This window comes from Eleutherodactylus coqui, chromosome 6 (genome assembly GCF_035609145.1).
Source record: "Eleutherodactylus coqui strain aEleCoq1 chromosome 6, aEleCoq1.hap1, whole genome shotgun sequence".
In the NCBI taxonomy this organism is placed as follows: domain Eukaryota; kingdom Metazoa; phylum Chordata; class Amphibia; order Anura; family Eleutherodactylidae; genus Eleutherodactylus; species Eleutherodactylus coqui.
In genome coordinates, this window is record NC_089842.1 from 123,074,118 (window position 1) to 123,092,804 (window position 18,687).

General features: G+C 43.5%; 1 protein-coding gene across 1 annotated transcript in view; it reads right to left on the minus strand.

Moving 5' to 3' along the window:
• The window catches only part of MIA2 (MIA SH3 domain ER export factor 2), a 42,550-nt gene that overhangs the window by 6,493 nt on the left and 17,370 nt on the right, over positions 1–18,687 (minus strand). The window contains exons 9-23 of the mRNA XM_066572389.1: positions 14,887–15,018; positions 14,001–14,022; positions 11,551–11,639; positions 11,398–11,469; positions 9,463–9,573; positions 8,359–8,430; positions 5,795–5,899; positions 4,982–5,104; positions 4,708–4,831; positions 4,570–4,616; positions 4,127–4,217; positions 3,840–3,978; positions 2,633–2,734; positions 2,499–2,559; positions 127–162 (exon numbers count right to left, since the gene is read on the minus strand). Coding sequence (XP_066428486.1) covers positions 127–162; positions 2,499–2,559; positions 2,633–2,734; positions 3,840–3,978; positions 4,127–4,217; positions 4,570–4,616; positions 4,708–4,831; positions 4,982–5,104; positions 5,795–5,899; positions 8,359–8,430; positions 9,463–9,573; positions 11,398–11,469; positions 11,551–11,639; positions 14,001–14,022; positions 14,887–15,018 — 1,326 coding nt within the window. The remainder of the gene's footprint in view (positions 1–126; positions 163–2,498; positions 2,560–2,632; positions 2,735–3,839; positions 3,979–4,126; positions 4,218–4,569; positions 4,617–4,707; positions 4,832–4,981; positions 5,105–5,794; positions 5,900–8,358; positions 8,431–9,462; positions 9,574–11,397; positions 11,470–11,550; positions 11,640–14,000; positions 14,023–14,886; positions 15,019–18,687) is intronic.

An 18,687-nucleotide genomic window follows, 5' to 3' on the forward strand; every position in this document is an offset into this window, starting at 1 on the left:
TTTTATGAAAAAAAAAGTAACTTTTTTTTCTCATTTAGGAGATCATGGCTTTTCCAAGTAGCGATATCCTACATAGTACACTATATGTAGTAGTCGGCGACTGAGGGGTGGTTTCCACATACTTACCCAGTTATCGTGGGATTTTTTTTCATATGAAGTAACCTGGAAAGAAGGAACAGCAATAACCATTTGTCCTCAAAAAACTATTCAAGAGGTGATAACTGGACTATAGTTACAGTTGTACAATACCAGCCAGACACCCGGACATCATTCAAACCACACGAGGAGACTGGCTGGCTCTATTATACTCAGGAGCAGCATTCACAATTCTGAGAGGTTATTGGAAAAAGTAAGTAAGCTTGTCATCTGACACCACCCTTGCCCAGACTTAAGAGAAATTGCAGTGGTATCACCAACTTCAATGAAGAGTCTTCTCAGGTCAACATACATTATATGGTACATAGTACAAAACCAATTTCATAGCCATTTGTTATCCCATTGAGATTGTCACATCACTCCGTGGTCTTTAACCCTTTCCAATCCACTGTCTGACGCCTTCCTACATTCTGATTGAAGCTTGTACAGCTCCAATGTCAGTAGACGGCTGACAGGGTATTTTTACCATCTATTGCCAGCCACTCCACTGTTTAAGGCTCTCTGGCGCACACACTGGCTTTAGCCAGCAGATGGCACCGCTATATAACAGCAAAAAGAGAAAGCCTTTTAGGAAAATGACACCTATATTATGTTCTATGTTATAGCTCTTGATTTCGTAGATAGTATGTACTTACTCATTTTCTTACAGGATGACAAATTAGCATCCATGTTATAAGAAAGTGCAAGAAAAAAAACCCCATTTTAGGCAATATGCTTGCTCACAGATTTATTCCCCAATTTCTAGACAAAAAATAACCCCTACATTTCTCAGGTACTTCTAGGCGTGAGGGTCACCCTGCAAAGTTAGTTCCTTGATAAAGCAATGTACCAATTTCAGATTCCAGCCACGGCTATATGTATCTAACTGGAGAACACATTACCCGTAGTAGTTGTGTCGTCATCTGTTATAGCATGCACCTTATGTAATTGAATGCACTACTTGTACAAAGAGAAGTCACATTCTTGAACACTTATGTGACGGATAGATGAAGCGGTGATGTCGCCTTTCTAGTGCAGCCAGACATTTTTTGATGAACCATAATAGCGCGACTTTTTTTAATCACAATAGTCAATGGGACTTTCTAATGTTAAAATCGCAACGCAAGTTTGTTACGTTGCGATAAAACACACATCGCGAAAGATAGAGCATGCTGTGATTTTTTTAGCTTTCAACACCGCATCAGTGAAAAAATTGCAGATGGGAAGGAAACCACTGTAAATCATTGGTTTCCTAAACTGCTTTTTTACTAACACATCAGGCGAAAATTGTGCGGTTTTCTCGCCCGTGTGAAACCAACCTTAAAGGGGTTGTCTCACGCCGAAACGGTTTTTTTTTTTATTCAATAGGCCCCCCGTTCGGCGCGAGACAAACCCAAGGGATGGGTTAAGAAAAAAAAAAAAGTTTATTACTTACCCGAATCCCCGCGCTGCGGCGACTTCTTTCTTCCTTTACCAAGATGGCCGCCGGGATCTTCACCCACGATGCACCGTGGGTCTTCTCCCATGGTGCACCGTGGGCTCTGTGCGGTCCATTGCCGATTCCAGCCTCCTGATTGGCTGGAATCGGCACACGTGACGGGGCAGAGCTACGAGGACCAGCTCTCCGGCACGAGCGGCCCCATTCACCAGGGAGAAGACCGGACTGCGCAAGCGCGTCTAAAAACGCCAGAAGACAGCGAATTTAGACGGATCCATGGAGACGGGGACGCTAGCAACGGAGCAGGTAAGTGAATAACTTCTGTATGGCTCATAATTAATGCACGATGTATATTACGAAGTGCATTAATATGGCCATACAGAAGTGCTGAACCCCACTTGATTTCACGAGACAACCCCTTTAAGATTACCAATGGATGTGTAAATACAATGTTTTATTTGGATTCTTCCATCATTTATTTAGTGATATATTGTTTAGTCATTTCTAAGGTTTATTTGGTCATGTGCTGCATCAGGTGACTCTTTTCTCAATGAACCAATTTGTATTGATTTGTGGTATTCGGTTTTACCCGTGTGTGTCCTACTTGGTTCTTTTTGTCTTATCTTCTGCCACGTGACTATTTGTGAATTAAAGCTTTCTTATTATACCTTTCATGCAATTCCCCACATGACGGTTTTAGACATGTAACTGGATATTCTGTTTTTTAAATATTGGGCGAGGTCTGTGTGTAAACCACAAGGATTAAGGAAATAGTTCGCGTCTGGAAAGTATCTGTGTCTGGGGGCTCAAGTGCGTTTTTTGGACCTTATTATTCCTGCTGTTTTTTTCATCCAAGAAGCTAACTTATCTCTTTTCTAGGATATTCAAAGGATGGGCCAGCTTCCCCATATACAAGGACATTTACCTGGTTTTGATAGGAGGAGACGGTCTTGTCCATTTCTTCTTCCAGTTCAGAAACTCTGGTCCTAGAAGAGACATGACTTGTGAGTAACTAGAAGCAGCAAAGAGTGCAGCGACTAACCGTAGGAATAGTCTTACTTGACAGTGACAAGTTCGGTAGCTGCCAGGTTCATTTTCTCGTCAGCTTTAGACAGTTTTGCTTCTTTCTGTATCCGCTCCTTCTCCTGAACAGTTAGTTTTCTGGGAAATGTAAACATACGACTGGATGAAGGTCTTTGTAGAGAAAAGAGAAAGGGAACCAAACAAAAAAGGAGGCAGAGGGAGTAGAGCAAGACGATTTCAGGATCTACACAAGAAACACCGGTCCGCATGAGCGAGGACTACACAAAATGGTGGGGGCTTTTTTCTTAAAACTAGACAATTTACATAAAGTTGTCTCATTTATTACTTTTAATCCCCACCCTTGAGCACTAGCATTTTACATATGTAAAATAGATCTTCGGAAGGAGGAAAATACTCCAGTGGCGCCATCTTTAAAAGAGCAAGAATTTGACTTCTAGGAAAACCCCTCAGAGATGGTTTTCTTATTGGATTTTTGGCTAAGATGAAGTGTAATAAGACCAGGCAAATTATACACAAGGATGAGACCCAGTTTGCTCAACAGCTAACTGTAGGCGAATTGGGGCCTCCTGATCAGTGCCACTAGGTTGGGTGATTAGAAAGCCTGGAGGTGCAAAGCGATGCAAAGAAAATAAAACAGCAGGTACTTCAGGCACTGGCAGAGGTAGTTCACAGAAGCAGGGCTGGTTCAATTAATGCCTTCATCGAGTATTTGGTTAGCTTGCTAAGGTGCAAAGTGACTGGACGCGCACCACAAAACCACTTGGAGATGCAAAGCCCACTTGTTTAGTAGGATGCACTTCCACTTTTGCATGCACTCACCTATATTTTAGACTGTTCTGGCTGAGCCAGAAGATGAGGAATTTTTATACTGCCAACCATTAGTCTAGGCCAGATAGAACAGTATTTTTTCTTCTGGCATCACGTTTTCACTATATATGTCACTTGGGTGTCTAATGGGGTCTGTGTGGCCATCAGGTTCTCTCCCACCTACAACCCAGCTCCCCCCTCCTAGTGGTGCGAAATGTACAATTTGAACGATGAGTGAACAGCAGCTTATGCAAATTCTGGAGCACACAAGGATTCTCCAGAAGCTTTAGCAAAGGGAAGCAATTGCTCCCTACCACTTGCAGGGCCTTCTGGCTAGGAGGAATGGGGTATGGGCTGTGGGCGCTTGGAAAGAAACTCCAAACGCTTCTAGTACTAAGAACATTTGTTACGTTACCTGTGCAGCTTTCTCTCATTTTCCTGGTACACCTCCATCATGACATTCATTTTCTGCTTTAACTTCTCCACTTCTTCCTCCAGTTGGCCCTTCTCATGTGACAGGGACTGGCTTGTGTTCTGGAGATTTGTGATGCACTCTGCACATATAGACAAAAGGAGAGAATTTTATTTCATTATTTTCTTACAACTAAGGTGTGCAGTGAACCGGGGCCGATCTAAGGGTGTCCAAAAGTAAAGCACTAATTTAATGTGTTCATCCCTGTAGGGTACAAAGTATCACTCTACCTGCCAGCTGTTCTTTCGCCTTCATTTCATCTGAAAGATTATCACACAGATGCTTTTTCTCAGATTCCACGCTTTTCAGAGATGCATTCAGCTACAACAGAAAGATTACATAACTATAGCACAAGAGAAAGCAAACCTCATGAAGTTCACCTGAGTATATTCACAATCATGTTGGAGCTCTGTTTTTGATCCACAGAAGTTCTAGAATTGTCGGCTTCTCTTCACAGTTATAATTAAATTCTGACTGCCTGTAGCTACCACTAGGGGGAGCTTCCTGCATAAAATTTTAGAGAGTGGTGCTGGTTCTCCGTCTACAGTAACATCATTTGGGGATGCTGCTTGAAACGCCAGGAGCGTTTATTGGAACGACTGTCGGGCATAATACCATAGCCCCAACATCAGACTGTGTAGGTGATCTGTTTACAACCATGGAGGACACTTACCATGGCAGCATAGATGAGTTTCTTAATCCTTTGTTTCTGGGGGCCCCCTAAAATTAATTTAAGAAAAAATAATAGTTGCAAAAACAGAATTCACGTTTAAAAATGAGAGATGGTGGCCATTAAGCTGAAACGCCTCACCTAAAGGTTCACCATTTTCAAAATCCCACTTAATACTGGACAGAATGTCATCGTCATCTTCATCATTGACTTCATCCAGCTCCGAGCTCCAGTCTTTCAGCGATAACAAATTTTTTATCAGTGACTAGAAAAGAAAAGAAAAAAAAAATTATATATTATATACACATACACACACACACACGGGGGCTAGTTTCATAATGAGAGGGGGTGGGGGGGACAAAATAAAAATTCAGCCAAGTGGCTCTTTAAGAAAAAACCCATGCTTACAACTCACCTTGATCTGGTTCTGCTTGCTGCTTAGATCTTCTTGCATGACTCCCACAGAGGAGTTGACTATTCTGGAGTTTTCCGACAGTTCATTAAACCTTTCTTCCCAGCCCTCAGCTTCCCTTGAAAGCTGTAAAATCAATCATCCAATTATCCACTTCAGAGGTCAATCAGATCATTTGTCTCAAATCTAAAGCCAGCCAGATTCTCTAATATAGAATACATTGAGTTACAGCCTGTATTATACTCCAGAGCAGCAATCACAACTCTGCAGGCTCCAAGACTACAGCATTCTCTGCCAGTTCCATGTCCCCCTTCACTATAGGAGCTTTGCTAAGGCTGTGTTCACACTTGCAGCAGACCCTCTGTCGCAGATCTGGCATGAAATACAGGACCTTTCTGTCCAGTAAAATGTCAGACAACCAAACAGACCCCATCATAGTTAATGGGTTCTGTTCAGTTCTGTCATAAAACAGATCTATTTCACAAGGGGAGTTCCTTTTGGGGATTTTCATAAAGGAGCAGGAGAACGAATTGCCCTAATGCAGGTGTGAACATAGCCTAAGCTATTAAAAAGCTATGTTAACAAGCTTGTTGACAGTTTCCAATTACAAAAAATAGTGCGTGCAGCTTAGGAATATAATACAGGATGTAGCTGAAGATCAGGACAAGTAGTGTAGCATATGTACACAGTAACTCCGCCAACAGAACAAGTGCAGCTCTGGAGTACAATATAGGATGGAACTCAGGAACAGTAATAGAATCTAGTTACAAAGTTACTCTTTATGTACTTCACATCCAAATCGTTGAAAAGCCATACCTGCTTGATGCTCTCCTCCAGGTGAGACTTCTCCTCCGCTTCATCTTGTAGCGATGCCTCTAGACGGCCTTTATTAATTTCAAATACCTTCTGGGTTGTGCGAGTCTGCAGGACAAGACAAGGTCATGTAAGGCTAATTTCGATGCGTGTTTGTGTCAAGCATGTCTCCCATCACTTCACTACAGTTACAATTGGCAGGCGCTACCCGTTGTTTTCAATGAGAAACCTCACATCATACTTGCATGCACCTTGATGCGATGCGTCTTCCAGCCCCATTGAAAGCAATGGGTGAGGTGTTCCGAGGGAACGTCCAAAAAGAGGACATACTGCTCATGTATACGACCCCATTTAAAAGAATGGCGTTCATATTCGTGTGAGATTTTCTCATCCGCGTGAAAGTGACTTAAGACCCAGATATACTGCTGTTCTCACGCCCGCACCCCACTACAATCAGCTACTTGTTAGCAGAGGTTTCCATGGCCTTTAACATTTATTTTAAATCCATTCCGACAAGGATTATGTAAAAATACACAGATCACATTAAAATGTCAGTGAAGGTGTAGATAGCCTTTAACCCTTTTACTCCCAGGAGTGTTTCGACATTTTGCTGCTCCGGTAAACGCTTTATATACTTAGGCACCTTCATACAACTTTGTGTCAAACTGTAATTTTTCATTTTAAAAAATGTGACCAAAGCAGAAAATTAAAGTTCAACATTTTTAAGCATCTCTCTGCATACATACATCTTCATAAAATCACAAGAACTGGAAAGACCAAGAATCTGGTCTTAAGCTTGAAATTTTTTAAAAGCATCAGTCTATAAAATACAGGAAATACACAACTTGAAGAGGAAGTGCACATCCAGAACATTAAGCTCCGAGCAGCACCTGTTGTGAATGGTGGATCCTGTGTTATCACTAGGAAAGAGGACACCTACATATTGACCTTTCCTGTGATAAAGAGATGAGTGCTGAAAAGGTCTCTCTGCAGCCCGGGAAATGTCAGTGTATATATATACATATATTTTAGGTCATTTTCTGAAGGCAAATTCCCTTCAATGGGCTGTTAAAAGCTACATCCACCTACATGCAACTTTGCAAAAGACAGAAAAAAAAATCTCTTTAACAAGTTCATTAATAGGGATGAGCGAGTATACTCGCTAAGGCACTACTCGTCTGAGTAATGTGCTTTAGATGAGTATCTCCCTGCTCGTCCCTGAAGAGTCGGGGGCCGCTGCGGAGTGGGGAGCTGCGGGGGAGAGCGGGGAGGAACGGAGGGGAGATCTCTCTCTCCCGCCCGCTCTCCCCCGCTCCCCGCCGCAACTCACCTGTCAGCTGCGGCGGCTCACGAATCTTCAGGGACGAGCAGGGAGATACTCGTCTAAAGCACATTACTCAGACGAGTAGTGCCTTAGCGAGTATACTCGCTCATCCCTATTCATTAACATACATTTGCACTAAAATCTCACATCAACTTAATGCATTAAACTTAAAGGGGTTGTCTCGTGAAAGCAAGTGGGGTTCAGCACTTCTGTATGGCCATATTAATGCACCTTGTAATATACATCGTGCATTAAATATGAGCCATACAGAAGTTATTCACTTACCTTCCCTGCGCTGGCGTCCCCGTCTCCATGGCTCCGTCTAACTTCAGCGTCTAATCGCCCAATTAGACGCGCTTGCGCAGAAGGGTCTTCTGCCTTTGGCTCGGTCTGGCACGAGCGGCGTTCTGGCTCCGCCCCCTTCTACGCGTCATCACGTAGCTCCGCCCCATCACGTGTGCCGATTCCAGCCTCCTGATTGGCTGGAATCGGCACATGTGATGGGGCGGAGCTACGCGATGACGCGTAGAAGGGGGCGGAGCCAGAACGCCGCTGCTGCCGAACCGAAGGCAGAAGACCCTTCTGCGCAAGCGAGTCTAATCAGGCGATTAGACACTGAAGTTAGACGGAGCCATGGAGACGGGGACGCCAGCACAGGGAAGGTAAGTGAATAACTTCTGTATGGCTCATATTTAATGCACGATGTATATTACAAAGTGCATTAATATGGCCATACAGAAGTGTATAACCCCACTTGCTTTCGCGAGACAACCCCTTTAAGTTACTGTATCACACGCTGTATTGCTGATACAGCATTGATTTTGGTCTCATTAAAAAGATTTTTTGATATATGCTGTACAAATACAGTCAAGAGTGAGGGCAGTAGTGAGAGCTACAGGTATATGCAACTCCCACTTTAAACTACTATATCTCAGGCTTTATCACTAATAGAGCTTTGATTCTGAACTTTTTATTTTAAAGCAAAGACTTGCAGAAAAAACCAATGACTTGTGCAACCTATCTGCAACACAGCCCAGGATATAGTGGTTTAAAGCTAGGACGGATCTCATACATCCTTGGCTACTGAAGTGCCACTCTGCAAAGATGTAGGAAATATATTCTAGGTAGAGAAAAGTTTAAGGGACTTGCCTGGTAGACAATGAACAAACCCTTTAAATAAAGGACACGGGCACTCCTGATGTTGACTCCCAGACTTAGATCTCATCTTACTGCCGTGACTTACCTCTTCTTTCTGAGAGTTCTCCTTTTTGATAGTTTCCTCCAGAGCCTTGATTTTCTCATTTAACTCTGCAAGCTAAAATTCATTTAAAAAAAATCATGGGAGGAAATAAGTGCTAGTAATAGCAATCTATAAAAGTAAGTAACTATAATTTACATATTTTTGCTAAATGTACAGAATAGGCGATTCTAAGCATTTTTTTTTTCAATAGGTTTTATTAGCCTATTCTGAATATTTTACCTTCAAAACCCCTCTTTTACTATGCAGCCTGGTAAAGATGTTGCTAGGAAGTTGCTATGGAAAATCATATTTACCTAACAGCATAGCAAATGAGGTCGCTCCAGCTGTGCCTGCATTGTTCTCACTAGTGCAGCTACAGACATCGCCGTTAACCCCTTACTATCACTGTATCAATACATTTTTATATTTTGTTAATCTTTAACCCTTTGTCCTCCTCTGCCCCCATGCACTGGTATTATTCCTCTCCGCCAGTCTTGAGCTTCTGTACCTGACAGTACGCTGTGAAGAAACTGTTCTATGCTGGAGAAAGCCTTTACAGCCCCCTGGTTCCTGTCAGACCCGATGTACTATCTCAGTGCATCGAGTGTACAGTACTGTATGTCACCACCTAATGCACCGAGACACCAATCGGGTCCGGAGGGGACCAGGGGCTGCTTAGAAGAGAAGCTATCTGCAGCATAGAATGGCTTCTACTACAGACCGGCAGAGAGCAATAACACCAGAACGGGGAAACAAAGTAGGTAGACATGGGAGAACAAAGGGTTAAAAATCAAATCTAAAACAAAGATTTATTAATACAATGTTATAATGGAAATACTTGTGTCTGCAGCTGTTCTAGTGAGAACAGTGCAGGCACAGCTGGAGCGCCCTCTTCTGCTAGGTTAGGTGAATACAGATTTCCCTAGCAACTGCATCTAGCTGCATAGAGAAGAGGGGTTTTAAAGGGAAAATGTGCAGATTAGGCTAATAAAACATAATGCAAAATGCTTACAATCACCTTTTCTGTACATTAAAAATAAATAAAGTGAGAGTAACACTATCCTTTTCTGGCGCTATGTTCTAGTTCTTCCACACCACATAAGTTACCGTATTATCCAGCTCTGATCCTCGCTGTTTCTCCTCCTCTAAGTCCCGCTCCACTTTGGCAATGTTCTCTTCCAATTCCTTGTTTGAAGCCTGGAGAGATTCCTGTAGAGCCTAAAATATGGATTAAAAAAGACAGGCAAGTGTAATGTTAAGATGTAAAATGCCAAATTATCAAAATAACCTGTCCTCCAAATAACAGGTGACCTATAACGTCCAATGGGATCTAAGCAAAGTAAGTCCTACTATCCATGCAGAAATACAACAGCCCAATTTAAAGAAGAAAAAAAAAGTTATACGTTCTCCATCAGTTATGCAGTAGGCTGCAATCTACTAGTCCCAGTGATCACATGAGTGACAGGAAAATCAGAAACCTCACCATCCCCATGATTATTATTTCATGTCACAAAAGAAAAATGACACAAGTTACATGTATTCCAAAATGTTATTTAAATGAAAAAAAAAATGCAACTTATCCTGCTAAAAAGTCATCATTCCTGATAAATTCCAAAAGATATGGGGATTTTGGCTAAACTTACACCAAACACTATAAATCGCTCTACCGGAAAAAAATGCATAGGGTATGACATAAGATATATAACACACAGAAGCCAATAGGATTGTTGAATGTTTATTGTAATTTATGATAAACAGTTTCTGTTCCTTCAGGTTATCAAAAGGCAGAAGATCCCTTTTCACAATCTAGGAACAAGAACATATTCATACAAAATGTATACAATGTTTCAACTGATTTTGTAAGATACTAAATAGAGATGAGCGAGCACCAAAATGCTCGGGTGCTCGTTACTCGTGTCGAACTTTCAGTGATGCTCGAGAGTTCGTTTCGAGTAACGAACCCCATTGAAGTCAATGGGCGACCCGAGCATTTTTGTATATCGCCGATGCTCGCTAAGGTTTTCATTTGTGAAAACCTGGGAAATTCAAGAAAGTGATGGGAACGACACAGAAACGGATAGGGCAGGCGAGGGGCTACATGTTGGGCTGCATCTCAAGTTCCCAGGTCCCACTATTAAGCCACAATAGCGGCAAGAGTGAGACACCCCCCCCCCCCCCCCCACTGTCAGCATAAAGATCGTTCTCCTCTGTCACAGCTGTAACAGCTGTGGCAGAGAAGAACAATTCAATGGAGCCAGCAATACAGCCGGCTCCATTGAAAGCAATGGGCTGCCGGCGATCGCGGAATGAATTGTCGGGAAGGGCTTAAACATATAAGCCCTTCCCTGCAATTCATCCAGAAATGTGTAAAAATAAAAATATATACTCACCTGGTCCCGGCAGACGGAGTTCAGCGCGGCTGGCGGCAGTCCTCCTGAACTGCTCTGAACAGCTGTGAGTAGTATATATGGGTGAGTATATATATTTTTTTATTTTTACACATTTCTGGATGAATTGCAGGGAAGGGCTTATATATTTAAGCCCTTCCTGGCAATTCATCCCGCACACGCCGGCAGCCCATTGCTTTCAATGGAGCCGGCTGCATTGCTGGCTCCATTGAATTCAATGGTCAGTGCTCGTTTAATCGAGACGAGTACCGCGTGGTGCTCGTCTCGAGTAATGAGCATCTCGAGCACCCTAATACTCGAACGAGCATCAAGCCAGGACGAGTATGCTCGCTCATCTCTAATCCTAAATAAAATGAAGTTAAAAAAATAAAATATATATATTTTCATATTCATAGGGCTGCACTTACTGAAAATTAAACATTGCAGCTCAAAATGGGGCAGTAAATGATTTTTTTTTCATAGTACTTTCATTCAACAAAAAAAGCTACTTACATTTGGTTTCGGCATAATAATACCAATACATAGGGCTGTCCTTCATTGGTTAGGATACTGACTTTAAGCTTACGGGCCCTTTAACTAATGCAGTATCTTCCAGTTTAAGAACACTCAGAGTGTCTCTCTCCTATCTACCTACCTTCTGGTCTGAGATCTCAGTCAGTAACTTCTGGTGACCCGATTCCTGAAACTTCTGCTGCACATCTTCATACTGTGCCGGGGAGAAGATAAAGTTATCAGCAGCCTAACGCACCTCCTCCTAAGTGGACAGACCTCATGGTCACCACTGTACCTGTTTCTGCACCAAGCTGAGTTTCTCCAGGACTTCCCTTTTACTGCTCAAAACTTCAGCAACCTGATTCCCAAGTTTACATTCCCGACCTAAAGAGGAGAAATACCAAGTGAGAAACAGTGGGAGTAAAGCCAGCCATACACATCAGATATTTACCGCTGAACCCCACGGATTAACCCCTTAACACACATGCATTTGGGACTTAAACAGGTTTACTGTGACTTCAAAAAAATAAAATATTACATCCTTTAAAATTGTGTAAAATAATGAAAAGTTACATGGTTACCTGCTGAATGGCTCGCCGTCCAAAGCTGGAGCTCCGTGCCCAGGAACCCAGGAAAAACAGGCGGGTAGTCACATGCCATTCATTGTGCACGTGACCACTCAGCCAATCACGTTCTTTAGAGGCGATTCTTCCATGGCCACTGAAGCCTGTGATTGGCAGAGTGGTCACGTGTACAGCATGTGTCTGCCTGACGCTTTTTACGGGTTCTGAGCAGCAGGGACCAGGGCTTTAGAACTGAATGGGGGGCTATTAAAATAAAGAAAAAAAAAAATACATACTTGTTTCACTCAATTTTAAGCATGTGAATTTTTTTTAAAAATCGCAGAAAACCTGTTTAAAGGGGTTTTCCAGGCAGAATCGGGATCAGCCACATCAGGGTCAGAGCGGAAGCCGCTGCTCCGATCCTTACGTAGAGGCCGGTACAGCTCTCATTGAAATCACGAGGTGCACTTGTAATTGCAAGCTGGGTTACCATTGATTTCAATGAGAGTTGCGCCTGCAATTATGAGCGCCAGCCGCTACACAGAGGTCAGAACAGCGGCACTGACAGCCAGCGCTGCCTGAAAAAAATAAAATAAAAAAATTTGAAAAGACTAGCATAGTTTTTCGGATTTATTTTGCATCTACCATCCATATGCCTATAACCTGCTTTTGGTATTAAAGTGTTTTTGGTGTCTTTTTGTGATTGTTCTCAGTAAGGGAAACCAAGTGATCTTGTAGATATGATACATTTTAATGACTAACAAAAATACATGATGTTATAGCGAGCTTTCGGGCCTCACGTGGTCCTTTCTCAGGCATAATGGAACAAATCCAACTACGTATTTACCATAACACACGATCACAGGTGAGGGCAGGAACATGGTGAACTTAATTAGCACTAGATAAATATCAGAAACAGATGGTAAGAGGGCACAGACATGTTGGGAATCAATAGCATTTAGATAAATAACAAGGAGGGATGACCATAACAGTAAATAACCAGTCCTGTGACAAGGAATGTGAAATCTTTCCTTCAGACCTGTAAACAAGGAAGATTGAACAATACCTCTGCAGCAGCACCTATTGGATGGCAGCATTCCTTCAAATCAATGTATGAGTTTCTACCAAGTCTATAAAACAATGATTGGGAATAGCACCCCTCCTGGGTGCTCTGCTTGGGGAGAGAATGCCATTCCCCGGTCTTTTTGTCACAAAAAAAAATAATTCCTAAATGGTTGATTTTTTGGTAAAGCTGGCTTTTATTTGTGTGCAGAAAAAAATACCATTTTACTCACATGCAAATTATTTAACTCAATAGGGTAAAATAGAATGGTGCTACTATACTGTCAGGTCTACCAAAACAATTCCTACTGTACACCCTCAGGAGAGGGAGGGACTCTACATTGGGACCCAATGTACTCTAGACTCTGCATCTGTGCTGCTGTGGTAGACCTTTGAAATTGTAGGGAACATTCCATTTTAGCTGTTCTACTTGTCCACATATTGACGTGGTAAAGACCACGTAGGAGTCAGCTGATAATACATTTCCTGTGCAATGGGCATGTCTTCCCTCCGACAACATCGGCTTCTTTACCGCAATGTGAGAGTCTGACCCATAATGAGTAGCAAAGGCCAAACAGAGAAAAAGGTCTGGATTTTAGAATGTAACTATGAGAAAGGTGCATCTTTGGGGGTTTAATACATAAGTATGACAGCAAGATTTTGCACCTCTCCCTTAGATGTTTACAGGTAGTGGAACTGCTGCGGATGTTCCACATCAGAGCTGGCTGAGCAAAGTCTGCAGCGTTTTACACTACAAGAGTGTCGGCGAGATTTTGAGAAACCTCATCTATACACAAAAAATCCTGTGTAAAGTTGTAAACTTTTCAGACAACTTGTGCTTATAGGACAGCTAGGGTGAAAACTAGCAAAACTGCCTTTTACTTTATTTACCGGTGTTGGGATTTCAAAACCGTATTTCGATTTCAAGAAACTGACACGTCAATTCTTGGAAACTTGGTCAGGAGTCATACAAGGATCTAGCCCACTAGCAGATCTGCATGCAAAGCCGAACTGAGGCTCAGCCTTGGATTTCTATGATGTGAAAGTGCCCTAAAAAGTACTTTGGTTTACATGTGGTTTATAAATTGATGCCACCTGATGTAAGACTGCAGACACTTACCGGCATAAAATCGGCTTTTAATCTGGGGAAAAAAAGAAAAACTGTTAGATATAAGAAACGACCATATTAAAGGGTTTGTACGAGATCACGAAAACCTGGCTGCTTTTTTTTTTAGAAACAGTCATACATAGAATGTCATAGAATCCTAGAATGGTAGAGTTGGAAGGGACCTCCAGGGTCATCGGGTCCGACCCCCTGCTCAGTGCAGAATCACTAAATCATCCCAGATCCCAAGAATGTGTTGCAATGCAGCCATTCCTATTGATTTAAATGGAGCTGAGAAGCAATACCCCATATAACCTGTGGGCAGGAGTGGCGCTGTTGCCGTAAGAAAGCAGACATGTTTTCCTAATCGTGAAATATGAGTCAAACAGCAACATATTGTGATGTTAGGGACTTCTACAGCGAAAAGTTGCTCAGCAGTTGTTTCGTTTCAGCTCACTATGTGTACACGGGCTGACAGTCACTCAATCGCTTGCTTCTGCAATTATTTGGGCAACAGCCCTTGTAAAGGTAGGCAGCGATACCCCATTGTATAACTGGTATAGAGATCACACAAAGTAGAAGTAGGTCAATGGTTGAACGAGTGATTGTGTGGGGAACGATCGTAGCCCCAACACAGTCATACACATTTTAGTCCACATTCGCTGTCACAGTCATTCAAACCGGCCATACATGTTCAATGCCACCAGGAGAGACACAAAACTTTCTGGGAACATTCGTTATGGTTGGAATCGTCCATTTTCAGCGACTTTGGTCTAGTGTGTTCGGGTACCTTAAGCCCAAGCTGTAGAAACACTATTTTCCCAACAGCCCACTGACTGATTAACCTCAATCCAGCCTAATACCTGCGGGGAATGTGTGAGCCGGCACACAAGGCACTTACACAGCGCATGGTTCTGCATGTAAACAGCAGCACGGAGAGAAACCCGAAGAGCGCAGTGAAAATCACTACATCCCAGGAGCAGCCGTAGAAGTCTGCACCGGGCTGGAGGTCATCCGGGAACAGGGACACAACCTGCAAGGAAACACAAGGCACAGGCATGAGCAGAGGAATCCTGCAATTGGAAGAAGTATTAGGACAGGATGGGGCTTCAGCCCTTGAATGTAAACATGGATCTTCTCATTCACTGACAGCAAGCAGATCTGGAAAATGTTGAGGAATTGAAACACACAGTTTATTAAAACATTGCAGAAGTTCATTCCGCTAGGATTACACTTCATTTACTTGTGGGTTTTAGAAGTCAAACTGCGGAGCTAAACCGCACAAGAGAGACCTCTACAGCACCGCTCAGGAAACCATGGCACAAGAGTTCCCTAAACTGAAAGCGGAGTCAGCAACCAGGTCACATGACATCACTGCAACATGTGAATGAGGAAGATGGAACAATACCTCTGCAGCGCCACCTACTGGAAGGCAGCATTCCTGCAAGTCACTGTTAGACTCTTTATACAAGCCTTATAACAATGACTGGGAATTGTAAGCCAAGTCAGAATCCATACACAGACAGCTGTTTTGGGGTGTTTGCCCCTCATCAGTGTGCAGTAGGTTTATAGCTAGGCTAGTGAGAGGCCTAGAGATGTGATTCAGGAAGGGTATTGTTTCTCCTTAAAGGGATTCTGACACAAATAATGTTTTTATGCTTTAGCAGCCATTGTTCCCTGGTGTGCCTAATGGACCCAGGGAACCCATGGTTTAATGGCTGCTAAAGCATAAAAAGATAACACTTACCTGTTCTTCTGTTGTTGTTGACATCGGGGGGTCATCTCCCAGCAGGCGCTGTTCCTCCTCTTCTGTCTGCACTAGCCGCGCCGCTACGGGATCGCGTGCATGCGCAGTGGAGAGGTGCCCTCTGACAGGAGTCAGGACGGGCTGCGTCTCCACTGCGCATGCGCAGCACTCCGGAGTTCAGCAGGACGGACGGGCCGCCCACAGCAAGCACTGTGCGGTCCGTCCGTTCACCTCGGAAGTGCCTGACGGACGGCCCAGAGCAGGAAGCGGTCTTTTTGACCGCTCCTGCTCTACTTTAAAGGCACAGAAGAAGATGCCGGCTGGAGGGGACATGCCTGGCGATCGGGCAAGGCCAGGCAAGGTGAGTACAAATTTTTTTTTTATGTCAGAACCCCTTTAAGCAGAGCACCTAGAAGGTGGGAGGAGATTAAAGGGCCACTCATGCTCCTCTGAGAAATATGCAAATAGGCAAAAACCTCAAAACAGCTGTCTGTGTACAGTATTCTGGCTTGGTTTTCAATCCCTAGCCGTTGTTATAAGGCTTGTCTAAAGAGTCTGACATTGACGTGCAGGAATGCTGCCTTCCAATAGTTGGCGCTGCAGAGGTATTGCTCCATCTCCCTTATTTGCATATTTCCCATTAGAGCATGGATGGCCTTATAAGTCCCCTCACTCACCGTCTAGGTGCTCTCCCCAAGGAGAAGCGGTACCCTTTCCGACTCACCACTGCAACATGAGACACCTGACAAAATGCGCTATGAGCGTAGCAACAGTACTGTGTGCAGGATTATCAGTCACAGGGCCATACTGCTGTACTCAACCTCCGCCATCAGTCCCATAGGCTTTGAATGGAGAGGCAGCACGCACGTACACTGGGATGCTGCTTCATTCCAAGTAGAGCGTGAAGACCCCCACAATCAGATGCCTATTCTGTGTTGGTTCCCAGCGGACCCCTTTAGTAACACTGGGTAATGAAAGCTTCTACAACGTTCTCATTGTGGCGGATATTCTTGCGCGCCGTGGACGGGCCGCCAGAACGCTGATTGGGTTCTTTCATGATTGTTCATAGATTGTCCCGTGTTTGAAAATTCGCTGCATGTCCTATTTTTTTGCGCAAGTCTCATACGAGATTAGGGCACACAATGTCACAAAACCACACGGACAGCGCGCCACTAGTTGTAGCAGAGAATCTTGGGGACAAGTCGCTCTAAGCCATGTGAATACAGCGATAGTCTGTAGAGCAAGGTCTCACCATTTTTCACGATCTCTGCTTGCTGTCTGAATGTAAACAATGAACATGTACATTCTGTGATGCAGAAAACCTGACCGATACACAGCTGTGGGTTTGTTACAGTTGCATCCAGTCTATATAATCCTCCGTCATCTATACAGCCTGCAGACCGATACACTGTAACAAACCATCAGCCAGGAGAGAGGTGCTGCAGGGTTTCGCTTACAGAAGTGCAGCTTGTTCAGACCCTCGTTCACACCAGCGTTATTGCCGTATTTCTGACAGCGATAAAACTGCAGCGCCATTCCTTTCGTTCGTCAAAAATACTGGAAACCCCCAAAGAAGCCGGACGGACCCCCTTACAGGTCAGAGAAGGGGGGGCTGTCTTTCTAAAGACATATGCAGTATAGTTGTCATCACTTTGTAGGAAACAGATGCCATGACACTAGTGTGAACGGAGCATTACCTGGAGGCGCTCTAAGGGCATTATACGTACATTACTTCCAATACAAACTATCAGCGCTGCTGGGTTGCAGATTTGGGGTCTGAATACAGAGATTAGGGACTTTGTTAAAATGGCGCACACATACATCAGGACGGTTAGAAGTGGGCGCTATAGCCCAAACATATCACGTGCTGCCAGATCACCAGTGCACTTCATACGTGCAACATACATACACAATTATTTATTTTTATATATATATATATATATATATATATATATATATACATACATACACACAAACAGCTTCTCATACACGTCCAGGGCTGCATCAGTCACTGCCACTTAGGGGGTCCCCGTAAAATACCATGGGGTGAGCCCCCCTGCACCGATCACCAGACTCACCTGCCTCACCGTGTCCGCCATGTAATCCCCGGGCACTGCCATCCCCGTTCATGTAACTATAACAAGCCGCATCCAGCAGCCCTCATCCACCGGCTGGACGATACCATTTACACAGGAAGTCGGGTCGTACCATTCACTTCCTAGGGCGCTGACTGCCCACCCGGGAACTGTATGTATATTATTACATTCATATTAGCCTGTTGTAGTTATATAGACTGCGACCTCTGCGACAATAGACAGAGAATAACCGAGAATAACCCCTACGTCTTCATTTGGTTTAACCCAAATAGAACGCAAAGGGGAAGAGGAAGAGTGGAGCCATACGTGTCTCTGAAAGGGGCGGGGCGTGTGAGGCCGCGGCGGCCATGTTGACTGGCAGAGCCTCAGCTTGAAGAATTAAAGGGCCATTGCATGCAAACCTGTAGTTATACCCAAATGTAGTCAGGAACCAAGTATACAGATAAAAATAGGAGCAATTCTACAATACATGATTCTAAATGCTCTTTATATTGTATTAAAAAAAAGTCTGTGCTGTGATGCTTTGTACCAAAAGATATAAAGCCTTACTCTAGTTTCATCTAACTGATGCAGCTCCTTGAACTATCTCACAAAGGAAAAAACTTCCTAGCAGTCATACAATTTCCTTGGATCAATATAACATCATTTTGGCCCTTGTAAATTATAATGTGTCTTTTCTTCCAACCTAAACATTCCCACCATTTTTTTACAGAGTTTTGATTGTAAGACAGATGTCCCATTCTTGTCTATCGATGGCGCTCTCCACTTCTCATATATACAGTCAGTGCCCTGTATTTAAGATGAGGCCTTACAACCTGCTTATAGAGAGCCAGTAATGTGGAATGCACTCCAAAATTTC